This window comes from Danaus plexippus, chromosome 7, assembly GCF_018135715.1.
Source record: "Danaus plexippus chromosome 7, MEX_DaPlex, whole genome shotgun sequence".
Lineage (NCBI taxonomy): Eukaryota > Metazoa > Arthropoda > Insecta > Lepidoptera > Nymphalidae > Danaus > Danaus plexippus.
This window is the reverse complement of record NC_083541.1, coordinates 1667135-1682321: the sequence shown is the minus strand read 5'-3', so window position 1 is coordinate 1682321 and position 15187 is coordinate 1667135. Positions and strand designations below refer to the sequence as shown.

Sequence of the window (15187 nt, the reverse complement as noted above, 5' to 3'; positions counted from 1 at the left end):
AACCCTGACCTCAATACATTTGATCATTATATTACTATTGGGTTTATCGCTGTTGACAGTTTTGTTTTCCATTCTCCTGTTAGTAGGATTAAAAAATGTTTGAAATGATTTTAAAATTATCGTATATAGCAAATGTATTTATACGGTATTCTGTTTCATAGAATCGTCCCAGTTTCGTTCTGGGATGCCCACTTCGGTCTTACCGTTTTGCTGACACTGATTTTGATGGTAAATTCTGTTTTACAATTAATGCAAAACAAGTGGTACTCTGCAGTCAAGTATGGAGTTCTTTTATCCTGTGAGTGTGACAAACTATATTCAGATGATTTTAATTGTCATAAATTTTATTTACTGCCCTAATTCACGTTGTCACAACGAGTTTTCTATGAATTTAAATATTTTAGTTTCTTCTTCAATGACAGCAGACGAAAATGAAATCTATTCAAATAATTGTATGAACCCAAAAAAAAAAATTAAACATTTCAAAATGATTAATACTATTAGTGACAATTACTGATAAATGTTTGTTCCTTTATGCCCTTCTTTTGTTTTTTTCCCGCTTTCGCGGCACGGATACTAGGTACACCAAACATAAACTATCAAGATTACAAATAATAAAATATAATTTACTTAGTATTAGAATATCGCGAAAAAAATAGTAAACAACACATGCTTATCATCTTTTTTCCATTATATTGGAGTGTTCATCACTTTTGGTTCAACAGGTTTCGTTACTGAGGGTCGACTTTATTCAAAGGCCATTTATTTTAAACTCACAATACTTCTAGAACTACCCTCTGTGGACTACGCTTATGAAGAAATGAGAAATAAAGAGCCTCAGCTACTTCCAGAAAATTTGATACAGACATTACTAGCAACATAATTTAGAGACATGAAGAGACATAGAGACAAGAGTCTTTGGTTTGTAAAACTTACATTTTATTATAGAAATCGTGTACTTGTTATACGAAAGTACTTTGACCTATTTTAATTTTTTACTGTACCTTTCTGTATAAAAACGTTCAAAACCTATTTTTGAAAAAACAAAAACAACAACGAGAAAGAGTAGGAGCTTATTGAAGTGAAACTTCTTATGCGACTTCCAACAAGGTTGCGTTAAACGTTTTACGCTCCGAAGCTTTGGGGGGGGGGATAATGAGAGACAGTGCGAGAGGGAATGGAAGGCGCTCCAACGCATGCGGGCAATGAATTTTGTCTTAAAGAAACACTGAACATCCTTGAAAAATATTTTCTACCATTTCCTGTTTTCATTCCAACATTACTAAGTTTCACTTCTGCAGCGCGGGGGCTCTGCACTCATGACTATTTGATTAGTTTTATAATATGCCAAGCCAACTATAATATAGTGTACAAATATTATCGTCTGTTTTTCCACACATTCTTGTTATATACCACGCTATCAACTCTGTTGACTGTCATCTGTCAGTCAATTTCAGACTCAAATAAGCATCACGAGCTTATTCCAAACACATCAAATGTCAAGTGTCAGATGTAACCAAAGATTATAAGATCTAATAAAAAAAATATATAATTTAGGGATACCGTTTTCTGATTGGTTAGTATAATATTCAGTTCAATACCCTTGTAGTAGTTAATATTATTGTTTCTGCAAATCAGATTAAAAAACTTCATATGTGTAAAAAAAGGTTATTTCAATACTACAAACAGACAGACAAATTTTATTTTAAATTTATATGATTTAGTTTTATGCTTTGTCAATATCTTTATTCTTTATTTTTAAATAAAGTTTTTTCTAATTTGATATGACTGAGTTATTGTAAATCGGGCAACAATTTATTACGAAATGGTCTTAATGGTGATACGTTAAATTATCAACACAGGTAACACTGATACGCTTCTTTAGAAGAAGTTTCAATACAATTTAGAAGGCTTGTAATTTCTTGGATCGTAATACTGTAACCGACACGTGGTGTGTCGCCAGTCATGTTGGATGTACGTTTTTTAAAGTTGAATTTTTAATGTTTAGCGTCACTCCCAGTAATGTCCTACAAAATAGCTGAAGCCAGTATTTATAGTTTTCAAATACAGGCTGATACTTAAATGTTGCCATTACAAAACTACAATAGTTCAGGATTATAATTAATTTTAATCAGTCATAAAAATAATTCTAAGTATTACAGTATAATATAATTACTACAGTGCAGATGGCGCCACTTGTAACGGTCACTCAATAGTGTGTTGACAGTCGTAATTGTCAAATAGCTACTCCTTGTTACTTATCTTGTGTATCGGCGAGTTGGGCGACGGGCAGCCAGCGGCCGATTTGACTCGCGTATTATTCAAATACAACTAGGTTTTAATGTAACAGAAATTTAAATAAAACGCTCTAAATAGTAATTTAATTTTGTTAAAAATTTACAGTATAAATAACCTTTGATTAATACATTGGCTATAATTTATTAATATCGTTTTAAAATTACTTGATCTCGTCAGAATAGTTGTATGTACTAAGTCACTTCACACACTATAGATGTCACTGCCACACTATAGAAGTCCAATTCCTAAATCCATGATAATAATATGCGGACGAAGTCGCAGACAAAAACTAGTATAGGCCTTAACTAATTTCACAAATATAAATTAACGAAGCGAACATAACGTTTTGTTCTTTAATGAATGTATCTGATACTATTCATTTTTATATTCATATTAAAACAAAATTATAATAAAACTGAGATGAAAATAAAATAAGACTTCCAAATAATTAGTTTACTCATAACAACCGTGTATTTTAAAATCTTTACAACCACCACTGAAGTGGCGATTAATTACATTTATTAAATATATTATATTTATATATATATATATATATATATATAAATCAATACTGACAGTTAAAAAGCCCTTTTTATACAAAATCAAATCAAATTATCGTTTCGTTATATGTAAATATTTTATTCATTTTTTTTGCATCTAACGATTCTTTGCAGTCATGTATCTACAGGAACTTGCAAGTACTTGAAAAAAAATATATTGTTGTTGGAAGATTAAAAAAGTATTCTGAATCTTTCTATTTATTCTATGTAAATCCTGCTCACATAATAATCCTATATATAATGTTGTAACTTTATGACAATATTTATTTTTTGTCATAAATTTGTTGGGAGACTGAACAGGGAGTAAATTGCGTGTCATTCCATTCCGGGGGGTAACGGCTCTATCGGGTTTGGGCCAGAATAAGGAGCATCCTGGAAAGATACAGTTGATTATACAATTATGAGTTAAAATATTAGTTAAAATTAAAAAATACAGTTAAATATATCAGAGGGATGTTGTGAAATTCAAACAATATAGGAATTTTTAGGTATGTGTGATATAATTTTAAAATATATAAGAGCTTATTTTAAATGAGAGACGTTTTTCCTACTAAGTCAAATTGTTCTAGTATATTGTTTGAATCTTTCATTAGATATATGAATGGTATTATAATTACGTTATTAGTAAAACTATCAAACGAAGCCATAAAAATGTTACATACATTAATAATTGCAAATCAAAAATATATGATTTTGTTAATTGAATAAATATAATATTATCGTCGTAATACCACTAGAAGCCAATATAATACTATTAAAATATCTGTATTCAGATCCGAATCCAACGTTTTAAATCCGAAACATCAATAATGTGATGTTTCTGAAAAGTGAACTAGTAACGCCATCTATTGACAATAATAGAAACTATCAACCAACCCGTGACGAGGTTTAGCGCCATCTATTGACATTATTTGCAACTATTATATACTCACCGACGGACACGAGGCTGTAAGGTGCGATGGTAGCATGTCTCTCGCCCTCGGTGGCAGTGACCTTAGCGCGGGACCCGCTCGAGGTCCAAGCCGTTCAGCGCACTTCACCCAACCCTCCCAAGCCACTTTGTTGTTCCAAACCTGATGATAAAGTAGACAATGGTGTCAGAAGTTGTATAAACCAGCTAGCTACATTAAAACTTAACGTAGCTACTAAACAAATAATTAATTGAAATGTTTTTTGTCTATCTATCTATCTGTGTCTAAAATATACTCGCCTCTCTCTCGCACAGGAGGCATAGTATGTTGAGGGCGAGCGGCGCTAGTGATGGGTGAAGGGTCAACGCTTGCAGGACAGAGCGCATCATCAGTACAGGCGTCTGCTGCTCCTCAGCCAGGCGCTGGAGAACTGAAGACAACACCTGTCGATAGATGGAGACACATCATGTGATATGTATTTCTATAATAATGTATAGGTTAATAAGATTCCTTTCGCGATTCATTTAAATGTAACTAATATCTTCGGATTACTACGCGTTCCTTTGTTACTTTTACAACCACATACCCCCGACGTTTCGGTTACTTTGCAGCAACCGCGATCACGGCCGGACGAGATGTGAATGAGAATAAAAAAAAAAATAACGCTTAGTAAATCCGAAAATATTAGTTTCATTTAAATGAAGACTAATTAATCCGTATGTTAATAAAATTTTTGTTAAATTTTCATACAGAGTTTTGTGCTCTTGACTCAGTTACAAGATATTTGATATAAAAATTAATTTTCATATAAAAAGTAATACTTCCATACCTCCTGTGTGTAAGTGTTCTTTTCAGCGAAACATAAAGCGGTCGCTTTGATGATGTACTTGAGATCGGCTTTGCTCGGGTCTATAAGATGCAAAGCTACCAGTAGTTCTTCGGGAGAGACTGAAAAATATATTAATTTTATTATTTAATACCAATACTACATTAATATTTTATTTAATTAAATTTATAGTACTCTAAGAAGGTATTCAATATTAAAGCTATGTGTTATAATGAAAATTAATAAGTATGGAATGAGTTAAGTAATTGTTTTTTTCATACTTACATACTACATCTGGAATATACGTAGTTGGTTAATGCTCAGTTGGTTTAAGTTTATAGAATATCTTTTACTTTGACCATACTCAACATTAATCACTTACCCGGTAACTGTTCTTCGTTGGGATTCTGCAGGCCGAGTAATTTGTTGAAAACTTCCTTCACTACTATTGGATTTAATTTGATCAACTTCGGCAGGGCAGCCAGAATCTGAAAGGAAAAACAAACATAATAATACCACATATATATATATCGATTTGCTCAACTTTGCCATTTGTCTGTATGTTGCATTATCATATCTAAATGAATGAACTGAATTTGATGGGAATTGTTGAGGAGATAGATGAGTCGTTGGAGAAGCAATTGGACTATTTGGACAGAGAGATTATAAGAAAATATTACCATATTCTATTTTAAATAAAAGCTAAAGAAACAATGTCCAGATTTTAGTCAAAACGCTTTTAAAATCAACGGTTTAGTTGTAAGCAGTCGTTAGTGTAACTATCCAGGGGTAAATAGTTGTGAGTTGTTACCTCCTTCTTGGTAAGTCCATTCAGCACCGGTATAAGGAACCGCACATCTGAGACTCGGGTCGCGTACAGCTCGCGGACACGAGACACCAGTTCGGGGCTCGGCGGATCTGGGAATATTTTTATGGATGTCTGATTATAATACTGGAATATATAGTTTATGACCGATTAGTGTTTATTATACATATTATTGTTAAAATTCCGTGTACACACATGTATTGCACATAATGCTCCCTAGTTTTATTAATTTGCAACTATATAATCGCGATTATGTATTATATATGGGTCTATATTAAAAGCCTGTGTCGATATATATATATGTATGTATATACAATTAATGTTATGAATCTTTATGGTCACGTTCAGACCTTTTATAAGTGTGTGTGCGTGTGTGAGAGTGTGAGTGGTGGGGATAAGTACATTTATCAGTGAGCACGTGCACGATCCGCGTCAGTAGCGTCTCGGCGCCGCGCGGGCACGCATCCAGCAGTGCTGCGAGCGCAGGAGACAAGTGTCCAGGAGGCTCTGAGGCGGCCAGAGCACGCACAGGCACTTCCAGCTGTCGCAGCACACAGCGCTTCGCCTCAGCGCCTGTGGTTCCGTAGACGCGGGCGATCTCAATGATCACGTCTGCAAAAGAGGAATTATATAGATTAAAACACTTTTGTCAATGTGTATAATAGGAATTTATCATCAAACTACATCCGGAGTTACCGGCTGCCGTTCCGTAGACACTAGACTTGGAACTATTATATCTAGTAGTATTCTTAGTCAACACTTTTAGAAACGAGCTTCAGCATTCACTTTGCTTTTTATATTTTACCACAGAACACTCAACCTTATTTCATATTAAAACAGACGTAAAAAAATAATACGTAAGGTCATTGACAAACTTGATTTAAAAAAATATATATAACTGCATGTGAAATGATAAATAAAGTAGATATAAAATAAAAGTCCTTGTTTAGTTTGCAGTAATGTTTAGAGAAAAGGCTTGTTAAAGCAATCATCTCACCTTCCTTCTCTGGGAACAACGCCATGACCAGATTGAGGCACATTTTATACAAGTCGTCGGACCAGGGTCTGCTCGCGTGTCTGTTGCCATACAACTCTTGGGGCGGCGTCGACAGCGAGATAAAGCCGAGGTACAACATAGCGTGTTTCTCTATGACCTTCTTAGCGGCGTCCGTACTGTGTCTGTAGATTTTGGTTGACGATTTCAAGGCTATATTGCGAATTTCCTCGTTTTCACTCACTGGAAAAGAAAGCAATATAATGAGTATATATATCTGTAATTTTGGTGATGTCCTTGTGTGTATAATTCAATAAATTTAAGTATTTGGCGAATGGGAAAAAAAATACAATATACGCATTACGCTCAGCTCACATATTTAGACGTGCATGTGAATATTTTGCAGTTTCAATTTAAAAAAACACCACACGTAAGGCACAGAACTCGCTTTCGTTGAAGTCGATTAAGACCTTTTAATTATTATTTAATACTCACACACGTGACATACTAGGGCGGCAACAAATTTGTGCGCCCTAGGTGGTCTTAGCAGACACAACTCCTCGAGCAGTTCCAGGGCTACCGTCGCTGACTTTTCCTCAGTGACCAGATGTTTCAAGTAGTCCACCGCCTCGTCGGTGACTACGGGCGCTTCGGAGTAAACCTTCCTCAGCAGAACGTCCTTACTCCCTTCCATCACCGGATCCCCTCTCTCTGATATCTGCGTGATCAGAGCGCATAGCAGCTGGTTGTAGTTTTCGCCGTGTTTTTCGTGCAGTTTGGGCTGCAGCGTCACCGGATGCCGGTTGAAGCCTTGCATGTACGCGTATTCTTCGTACAGCCAGGATAATGCCAGGTCGATTCTGTTTAACGGGTCTTCCAGTATGTAGTTGAGGACCAGTTCTCGTATCTCCGGAGTGTAACTTGACGCGAATATCGTGATGAATTTCGTTCTTATTTGAGCCGCTCCCCCGATAACGCTCTCTTTCTCGGCTCGCAATATTCTTTCCACGGCTTGAATCATCAGTTTCTCTTTAATTTCCTTTGGTATGGGTCGAGTTAGTTCTTGGAGTTTTAGTAGTTTCACTTTCTGTTTTAATTTCGGTATAGATGGCGTTGGTGGAGCGACTGGTTTTTCTTTATCCTTATTCTTTCTCTCCTCTTCTTTGAGATGCTCCTGTCTAGTTTCTTCCATCAGTTTCGATACAGCATTTTCTATTTGCTTGTCTACTTTGGTGGACTCCTGTAGTTTTGCGACCGCGTTCTTTAGATTGATTTTATCGTCGTCGTCTCTCAGTAATGGGATTTTTGTGGTGGTATCCAAAGACTTCATGGTGGTAGGTATTGGCAATGGTTCGTCTTTGATCAATGCCATCATCATTTTAGCAAGACTTTGCTTCTGGACCTTGCTTCCCGAATTTGGAATAGGTTTATAAGCCAAGATGAAACTAGTGGGCATTTCAGTCGGCAGGTTATTAATCAGGGTTGTCACAACCAGATTGACGACATTTTCTAAACTATTCAGACCATCTAAAATTGATTCTTCTGTACAAGATGCTTTGGTTATACTCTGTTGGCTGCCCTGCTGGCTGTTGTCATCATCAAACAAATTGAATTCACTTCTGCTGTTACTGTTGCTATCGCTGCCCAAGGTGCTCTGAGGCGAGTCAACCCTGAATCTTTTTGCTGGATTTTCTGAAGCCCTCAACTCTCCCAATCGTTTGTTCCTTCTGTCTCTAGGTAGAGCTTTATTTATTTCTTGTGGGGTCATTCCAATGTCCATGAGCAACTGCGTCAATTGCGGCATCATGTCATATGAGGAAGGATGTTTGACCAATATCAGTAGCTGCATCTTGAGGTGTTTCCGCACTGAATTCACCTGTGACTGTGATAATGTAGGTGGCAGTGTCGTGTGCAGGTCGTTTAAAGCTTTCACCACACTCGACATATATTTTGGTCTAAGTTTCGCCACTATGCATAACGTTGTCATACAAGCCATGAGGTTAACGCTTGATATATGTTGCGAGTTGTGGAATTTTAACAGTAATTGGAAAATATGGCTGGAAGGAAAGAATATCAACAGATTAAAATTTGAACTTCATGAATAATATTTTATTAAGAAAATATATTTATATATATTTGATTTTTAAATCAATGAATGTTTCTTATACTACAATGATATAGATAGTAAAAATTATTGGTTATATGATATCACTTACTCGGACTCTTCTTCCATGGCCTTTCTGTTGAGGAATGGCAGGTGTGACGGTAAACAGTCCAAACTAAAGTCATCGTCATCATTTGCATGAGGACTTTGAAGTACAACAACTTCCTCCAAGAACTTGATTGAATGTGTCCTTATACCTTCATTGTCACTATCTATCATATTGAGAATAAGAAGCTGAAATATATTTTCATACAATTAACGTGTATAAAAGTACTATTTTCATATTAAATCCCTTTTAAATCTGTATTATCATCTTAAAAATCAAAATAAAAGCAAGATAATCAATAGTTAGTCTTTTAGTCAATTAATTTTGTGTTATTCAATTTGCAAAACAATTTTATAACATAAATTTTACATTAATGTACTTTAAAATAATATTAAACCTTTAATTCGGATAAGTGTTCCCAAACATATTGCATGTCTTTCATTTCCGAGGTTCCTTTACATATCCAAAGGAGGACATTTCTGTAAACCAGGCTCGCTGCCTGAATGGCCCTCTTCTGTACCGCAATAACCGTATCTATCACCAGTAATTGCAGCTGACCAATTATTTTAGGAAGATATTCAGGATATGATTTGCTTGAAAATATTAAGATATACATTGAACTCGGAGCTCATAACAATATTATCAAAAGTATTTGTCAGTATTGATTGTAAATCGTTCATTTATAAATGTTTTGTAGAATTAAAATCATAAAAATTGCACAAATTGTTTATAAAATTCAAACTATTGTATGGAATAACTGAGGGTATGGTTTTGATATATGTATTACCACCTACATCTTTATAATTCTTGTTAGATATAACAATGTTTAAGTTAAAATATAACTTAATTGTAATGTCTATTTGAAAAAAATACATTAATTTTTTTCTTCATATATTTTATTTAGGAATCAATGGTTTTAAAGCTACGAAATAGTCATAGATTTGTATCCAGAGTCAAGAAAAAATATCATATAACTTATGTACAATTACCTAAACCGTATTTATGATATATTAAGAGACGGAAAATCATTTTACTTTAAGGAACGTTGTCATCACTGTAGGCCTTACCTTAATTCTTCGATAAATGCGACAACCTGCCTTTTAACATCAGCAGATTTATCACTGACGCAACTTAGAATGTTATCCATATAAACTGGCACCATTTGAGGTGCTTGATGTAATAACACCTCTATAATTTTTCGCAACAAATTCACCTTTTTGTTGCCCTCCGACATTCCTGCCTCGTTTATCCATTGTACTAGCTAAAATTAAGGGGAAATAAAACAGCGTTTAGAAAAAATAATAGTATATTTCTGAATTTCTAATAGTATTACAAAACAAAAGCTTCGTTCTAGGTTACAACCTGTGTTTGAGCGGTACCGCCACTGCTTGGGTGATATTTACTCGACATTATTGTAGGATATATTCTCAAACAAACATTGCATATAAAGAAACAGTTAAGAAGGATATATTGTAATTTTCATATTACAAGAAATTATAACTTTAAATCTACAAAATATCTTCAAACAGCTAACTTCAATGTAATTTTAGTTTAAACAGATAATAAAATTAAACGTCACAGCTCACATCGATTTTAGTTTGCCACTTCCACAGACTAAATAATATTAAGAAATCGATTATTTTATAAAAATATCATTTGATATTTGTTCAATGTATTATATTGGAAAAAATAAATAATGAACTAAAATAAATATAGCAGTAGTCAGATTTGTGATACAACAAACTTAGTTTCAATGTTTTTCTAATACAAAAGTAGGCTTTCAAAGTTTAAAATACAATAAATGTTAAGATTGAAGAATTTATTCAAGGATAGTATAAACGGAATAATTTTTTCCACCTACAATTTAGTTGAAATTGCAATCATAATAAAATACTTATTTAAAAGAAAAAAAATCTTTTATTCATTGATTTAAAAATCATAAATATTTATTTTATAAGCATTATTTAAATGCTAAAGTAATAATGGTGCTCGTTGTGGAATATACAAGTTCTGCATCTCAAATTCACGGGGTTTATTCCGTTCTTCCATTTGTAAAAAAGTACTTCGTACTACTAGCAGGCAGTAGAAAATAATTACTGAAAAATTCAATATGATTTAATTTTTTTTAATCAGTGCAACCGGATTTCGAATCTGGCAAAAACAAATGTAAGCCCATTTCCAGACTTCTTTTATATGGCAATCAAATCGATTATAACAAAGAAGAGTAACAGACTAAAAGACTCCCATCGGACTTTTATAAATTGTATTATATATGTTGGAGCCTAAAAAAATATCAAGAAAAACTCTATTTTCAAATATTGAATTGAATTGAATTTAACATTTGCGTGGCCATCTCTAAAGTCTTTATCATTCATCAAATTGTGCGTAAACAATACTCACAGCACCACTTCAACAATGCAATTGTGGCGATAAAATGTAAGAGAACTGTTGATATAACGACTGTTGCACTCGCTAGTACTAGCACTAACCAGGCGCAGTACACGTAGTACTTCAAAATGTGTGTTTTGTTCTGAAAATTAATCATATTTTTACAAGTAGAAAGTTATTGTTTTAAAAGTTAAGATTTGAGGCAATCTTTTTTTTTTTTGGGTTGGCCGTTTTACAACTCCTAGATTTGTTATATATATTCTTTTGAACAGAAGTATTTTAATCAGAATTCATTGAATTGAAAAGCACCATAACTCCAATACTAACTTTTTATTACTTTTTAATGCCAGTTATGACTTTTTTTTCTAATATGCTTTCTTATTCCCTGTTCCGGTATGAAAAGTAAATATTTCAAGTACCTGTACTACAAAAATGTTAAACGATTTTCTGTTATTGAATATGAGTAAAGATATCTTAAACTTACCAAGTGTACTCCTATAATAAGCATTAGATTCATAACTGCATAATATAAATATACAAACAGTATATAACCGTGAGATATATACAGGCTGATCGTAATTCTGTCATATTCTTCTTTGCTGTGTTCTTGGTCGGGCGGGTTCTCGTTATTCTGGACGAATGTTACAACCCTAAATAATGAATATGATATCCCGCTTATACTTAACAGAGAAAATACCTGTAAGAAATAAAATGTCTTGAATTTGTGCTATTTTTTATACAAGCAATAATCAAAAAGCACCATTGAAGAAGGCGGGCGTTTAAGCATATTTAATTGAGTCAAGTGGTATAAACATATATATTTCTGATAAATTAAATGAAGAAGTCATAAATATATTATTATATATTGTCATTTTACTTACTATAGATACGTATCCAATAAGAAGAGAGCCAGTCCTCAAAGGTAAACAACAACAACATTTTTCGAATCTTGGCAGCGGAAATGCCATTCTTATAAACGGAACACGACCAACAACGTTTTCTTTAACTATAACAGAATAGGTATATGGTTAAAATACCTAATTTTTTGGCATAAAAATGCCTAATGTTTGAGGTTAAACTGTGGTTATATGTTGCTAATGCACAATTGTGTATACTTTTATCTGGTTATCAGATTAGTGAAGATAGCGGTTGACCGACGACTCTATGATAAAAGTTGTACACAGATTTTTGTATATTGTAAACATTAATTTTATTTATTTATCACATAAAATGATGGCCAAGATGCAAGTTACTGATTCTGATATGTAAAACTTGCATACAAATCGTTTTCTTAGCAACCTTTTTATTTTAAATATGAGATATGTTTGTTTTAATCATTTTTCTAATAAAGTAATATTTTGATTAGATTATGAATTATAGCAAATTTATAGATAATTTATAATCATCTGAACCGGCAGATAACCAATATTTTACTACAGAGCAAAGTCATAGTATTGTTAATATACGTAGATGTCATCAGTCCATTATATTTTGTCTTCATGTACTTAAAACATTTGTTAGTGTATCAAAAAACTGAATTTTATCAGTAGACAGCAGTTATCTATTAATTATTTGCGAATGATACAGTTATACCTAGACGAACAGGCACAGACAAAGTGTAATGTGCGTGTGGGGTAACGTCGAAAAAGACACATTGTGTCATACAGATTTCGTCCGGGTAAAATAGTTATTTTATCAAAATTTATATTAGTAAAAAAATAAACATATTAATTATATACTAATATAATACTCTAGGAAATCAATTATGAAATAAGCGATTTTCCAGTAAAGATGACATCAAAATCATTACAGCCGTTCCAGAGAGTACCTAAAACAGATAGACAGACAAACCAAAATTGTTAAAAAAAAACTTTATTTTCAGAATTTAACCGTGGTTGCATCAAAGTGCATTTAGTAAAAAATGGTCATTTTAACAGTACCACCTGACTGTACGTGACTGTACTACGTGTACTAAAAAATGATCTTGAGATAACATTGCCCACTTCGGTGTGAGAGTTTTTGAATGAAATTATTGATGACTTTCCGTTAGCAAGAGGCACTAGTTAAAGATGTTCCATGAATTTATTAGAAATCATATCCTTACAATGACATGATCGTATATATTATACGCTTTTTTGTCATAACATTACAGTTTAACTAAACTTTACACACACGCACAAAGACTATAGGTTACGTGTGATTAAGAAATTAAAAGAAAGGACCTTATTATTACGTCATTGAATTGTTAAATAATAATCAGTTTTTAATTTTATTTGATTTTATTCGCACGTTGGCTTTTCCAACCCTGTTTCGTCTTTGCTGCATTGTATCAATTCCACGTAATAGCTGTAAACGACGACGATGGAATACAGCTCTAAAACTGAAACAAAGTACTATTATACATTACATTGAAAGTCTATTGCGACTAATATAAAATTATACTCACTAACAAAAATCATTATTCCCAAATACCAGCCGATGAGAATTTTGTGATATAGACACGCAATGAACAGACCAACAATCTCTATTATCCAGGTGATAAAACGACAGACTAGGTAGTGGTTCAACAAATGCGGTTTATGCTGCAAAAAAGAAATGCTATCAATAATTGGCCCAGCTGGTCGTGAATTCATCACAAGTTATAAAAGCAGGAAAAGAGGAATTTTCGAGTGCATCTGTGGAGGAAATAGAATAACAGGTTTATTTACGTCGTAACAATAAAATACGTTTTCACGGTAAGGGAACCGAAACGTCGGAAATATGTAGTTACAAATTAATAAAAAAAAAGAATAGCAACCGAAAATATACTTTCATTTAAATGAGTAGGTACACGCGAAAATCTTAGATATCATCACATGATAGTAATTATAAGTCTAACTAATTAAGTAGGTCATATGAAAGAAAAACCTTGTTCTGCATTTTTGATTCTTTATGGCAATCAATAATTAAAGTTTTCTTAAAATCGATTCTCTTTTAATGTACAAAAATTAGTTTAATAAATTCCTAATTTACAGAGACAAATAAACTTACACGGATCAAGCCGATACCCAGATGAAACATGAATATAAGAATGACAACTTCACATATAAGTAATGTCAACATGCAGTAATAAATGATATAAAAGAACTCCGCGTTGTAAGATGGACCTCTCACAAGCCACGCGCCGAATGGGGACTCCTTCCCTATCAATACTTCTAGAATTGCCGTACTAAAGAACACTACACAGAAGAGTGATCTTAGCTGGAAGTAGAAAGTAACATAATATTTACATAGAATATTCAATATAAATACATAGAGTATTTATTTAACAAATATTTCTAGCAGAAAGTTGTAGAGATAGATCTTTGAGATAAGTCATTTAATATATAGATTAATTTTGAAAATAAAAAATGGGGCTTTAAATTGAAGTCTCTGAGAAGACTCAAATAAAACTATTGCTTAAAGTTTATAGTAAGTCTATGTATTTTCAAAATATAGGATCATATTTTATATATAAGTATAATATTTAATGTACACAAATTTATAAACACAAATACTCTTTACTTTTATTTTATATTATAGTAAGTTTGTCTTGAAAAGATCGTTAAGAGAAAAGTTGCTACTCAACAAAATCAATGTGGCCAAATTATCCTTGATTTTGATACAATAAAGTATAAAACTGACTTTACTATGAGCAATTTGAACATATTTCTTATGGGATGAGATTTATATAAATGTGATGTATTTTAGTGTTTACCGTCGTCCACAACAAAATTAATATTGAACCGCAGTGCAAAGAATACACTAAGAGAAATTGTTCTAACTTTGGTACAATCACTTCAATATTAACACACATTTTATTTTAGTTATTTAGTAATTTCGTTCCGTCATTTTTGTTTTGATTTCCGCTGTCATGTAAGACAGACTTCACATAATATTCGAATACAGTTTTATTGATATTTTACGTTAAAACCCCTCCGGTATATTAAAATTATATGCAAAATTTATATCCGCATCAGTTGAAAATTAAATATGTGTCCTAATTTTTAACACATAAGTGTATATTTCTTTCCTTCTATTATAAGATTTTTAGAGTTTTTGGATTTGGACAGCCCCGTCTTTATTTAAACTTCAACGCAAAAACAGGGATGTCATAGGTTTGAAATGTATGTCTGTGTGTGTTTGTGTGTAGGTA

The 15187-nt window shown here is 32.9% G+C and overlaps 3 protein-coding genes across 4 annotated transcripts; all 3 read right to left on the bottom strand.

Annotated features, from left to right (window-relative positions):
- Positions 1-3040: 3040 nt before the first annotated feature.
- On the bottom strand, positions 3041-10130 carry LOC116770583 (symplekin). The gene is made up of 13 exons (XM_032662118.2): positions 9988-10130; positions 9693-9886; positions 9023-9218; positions 8632-8813; positions 6911-8472; positions 6419-6658; positions 5824-6033; positions 5407-5513; positions 4978-5083; positions 4599-4717; positions 4069-4212; positions 3791-3931; positions 3041-3230 (listed from the first exon to the last, which is right to left on the bottom strand). The coding sequence occupies exons 1-13, from the start codon at positions 10033-10035 to the stop codon at positions 3174-3176; spliced, it is 3306 nt and encodes a 1101-aa protein (XP_032518009.2). The 5' UTR covers positions 10036-10130; the 3' UTR covers positions 3041-3173.
- LOC133318751 (uncharacterized) lies at positions 9914-12118 on the bottom strand. Its single transcript, XM_061520893.1, has 4 exons — positions 11895-12118; positions 11498-11710; positions 11026-11155; positions 9914-10721 (listed from the first exon to the last, which is right to left on the bottom strand). Exons 1-4 carry the CDS (start codon positions 11979-11981, stop codon positions 10597-10599), a joined length of 555 nt encoding a protein of 184 aa, XP_061376877.1. The 5' UTR covers positions 11982-12118; the 3' UTR covers positions 9914-10596.
- An 858-nt stretch (positions 12119-12976) lies between these two features.
- LOC116770777 (uncharacterized) lies at positions 12977-15129 on the bottom strand. Of its 2 annotated transcripts, none has more exons than XM_032662383.2 (4): positions 14750-15128; positions 14044-14253; positions 13460-13595; positions 12977-13393 (listed from the first exon to the last, which is right to left on the bottom strand). In XM_032662383.2, exons 1-4 carry the CDS (start codon positions 14846-14848, stop codon positions 13293-13295), a joined length of 546 nt encoding a protein of 181 aa, XP_032518274.2. In that variant the 5' UTR covers positions 14849-15128; the 3' UTR covers positions 12977-13292. The 2 variants fall into 2 exon arrangements, with proteins under 2 accessions (XP_032518274.2, XP_032518275.1); XM_032662384.2 differs by having other exon boundaries at positions 13304-13393; positions 13464-13595; positions 14750-15129.
- Between the last annotated feature and the right edge of the window lie 58 nt (positions 15130-15187).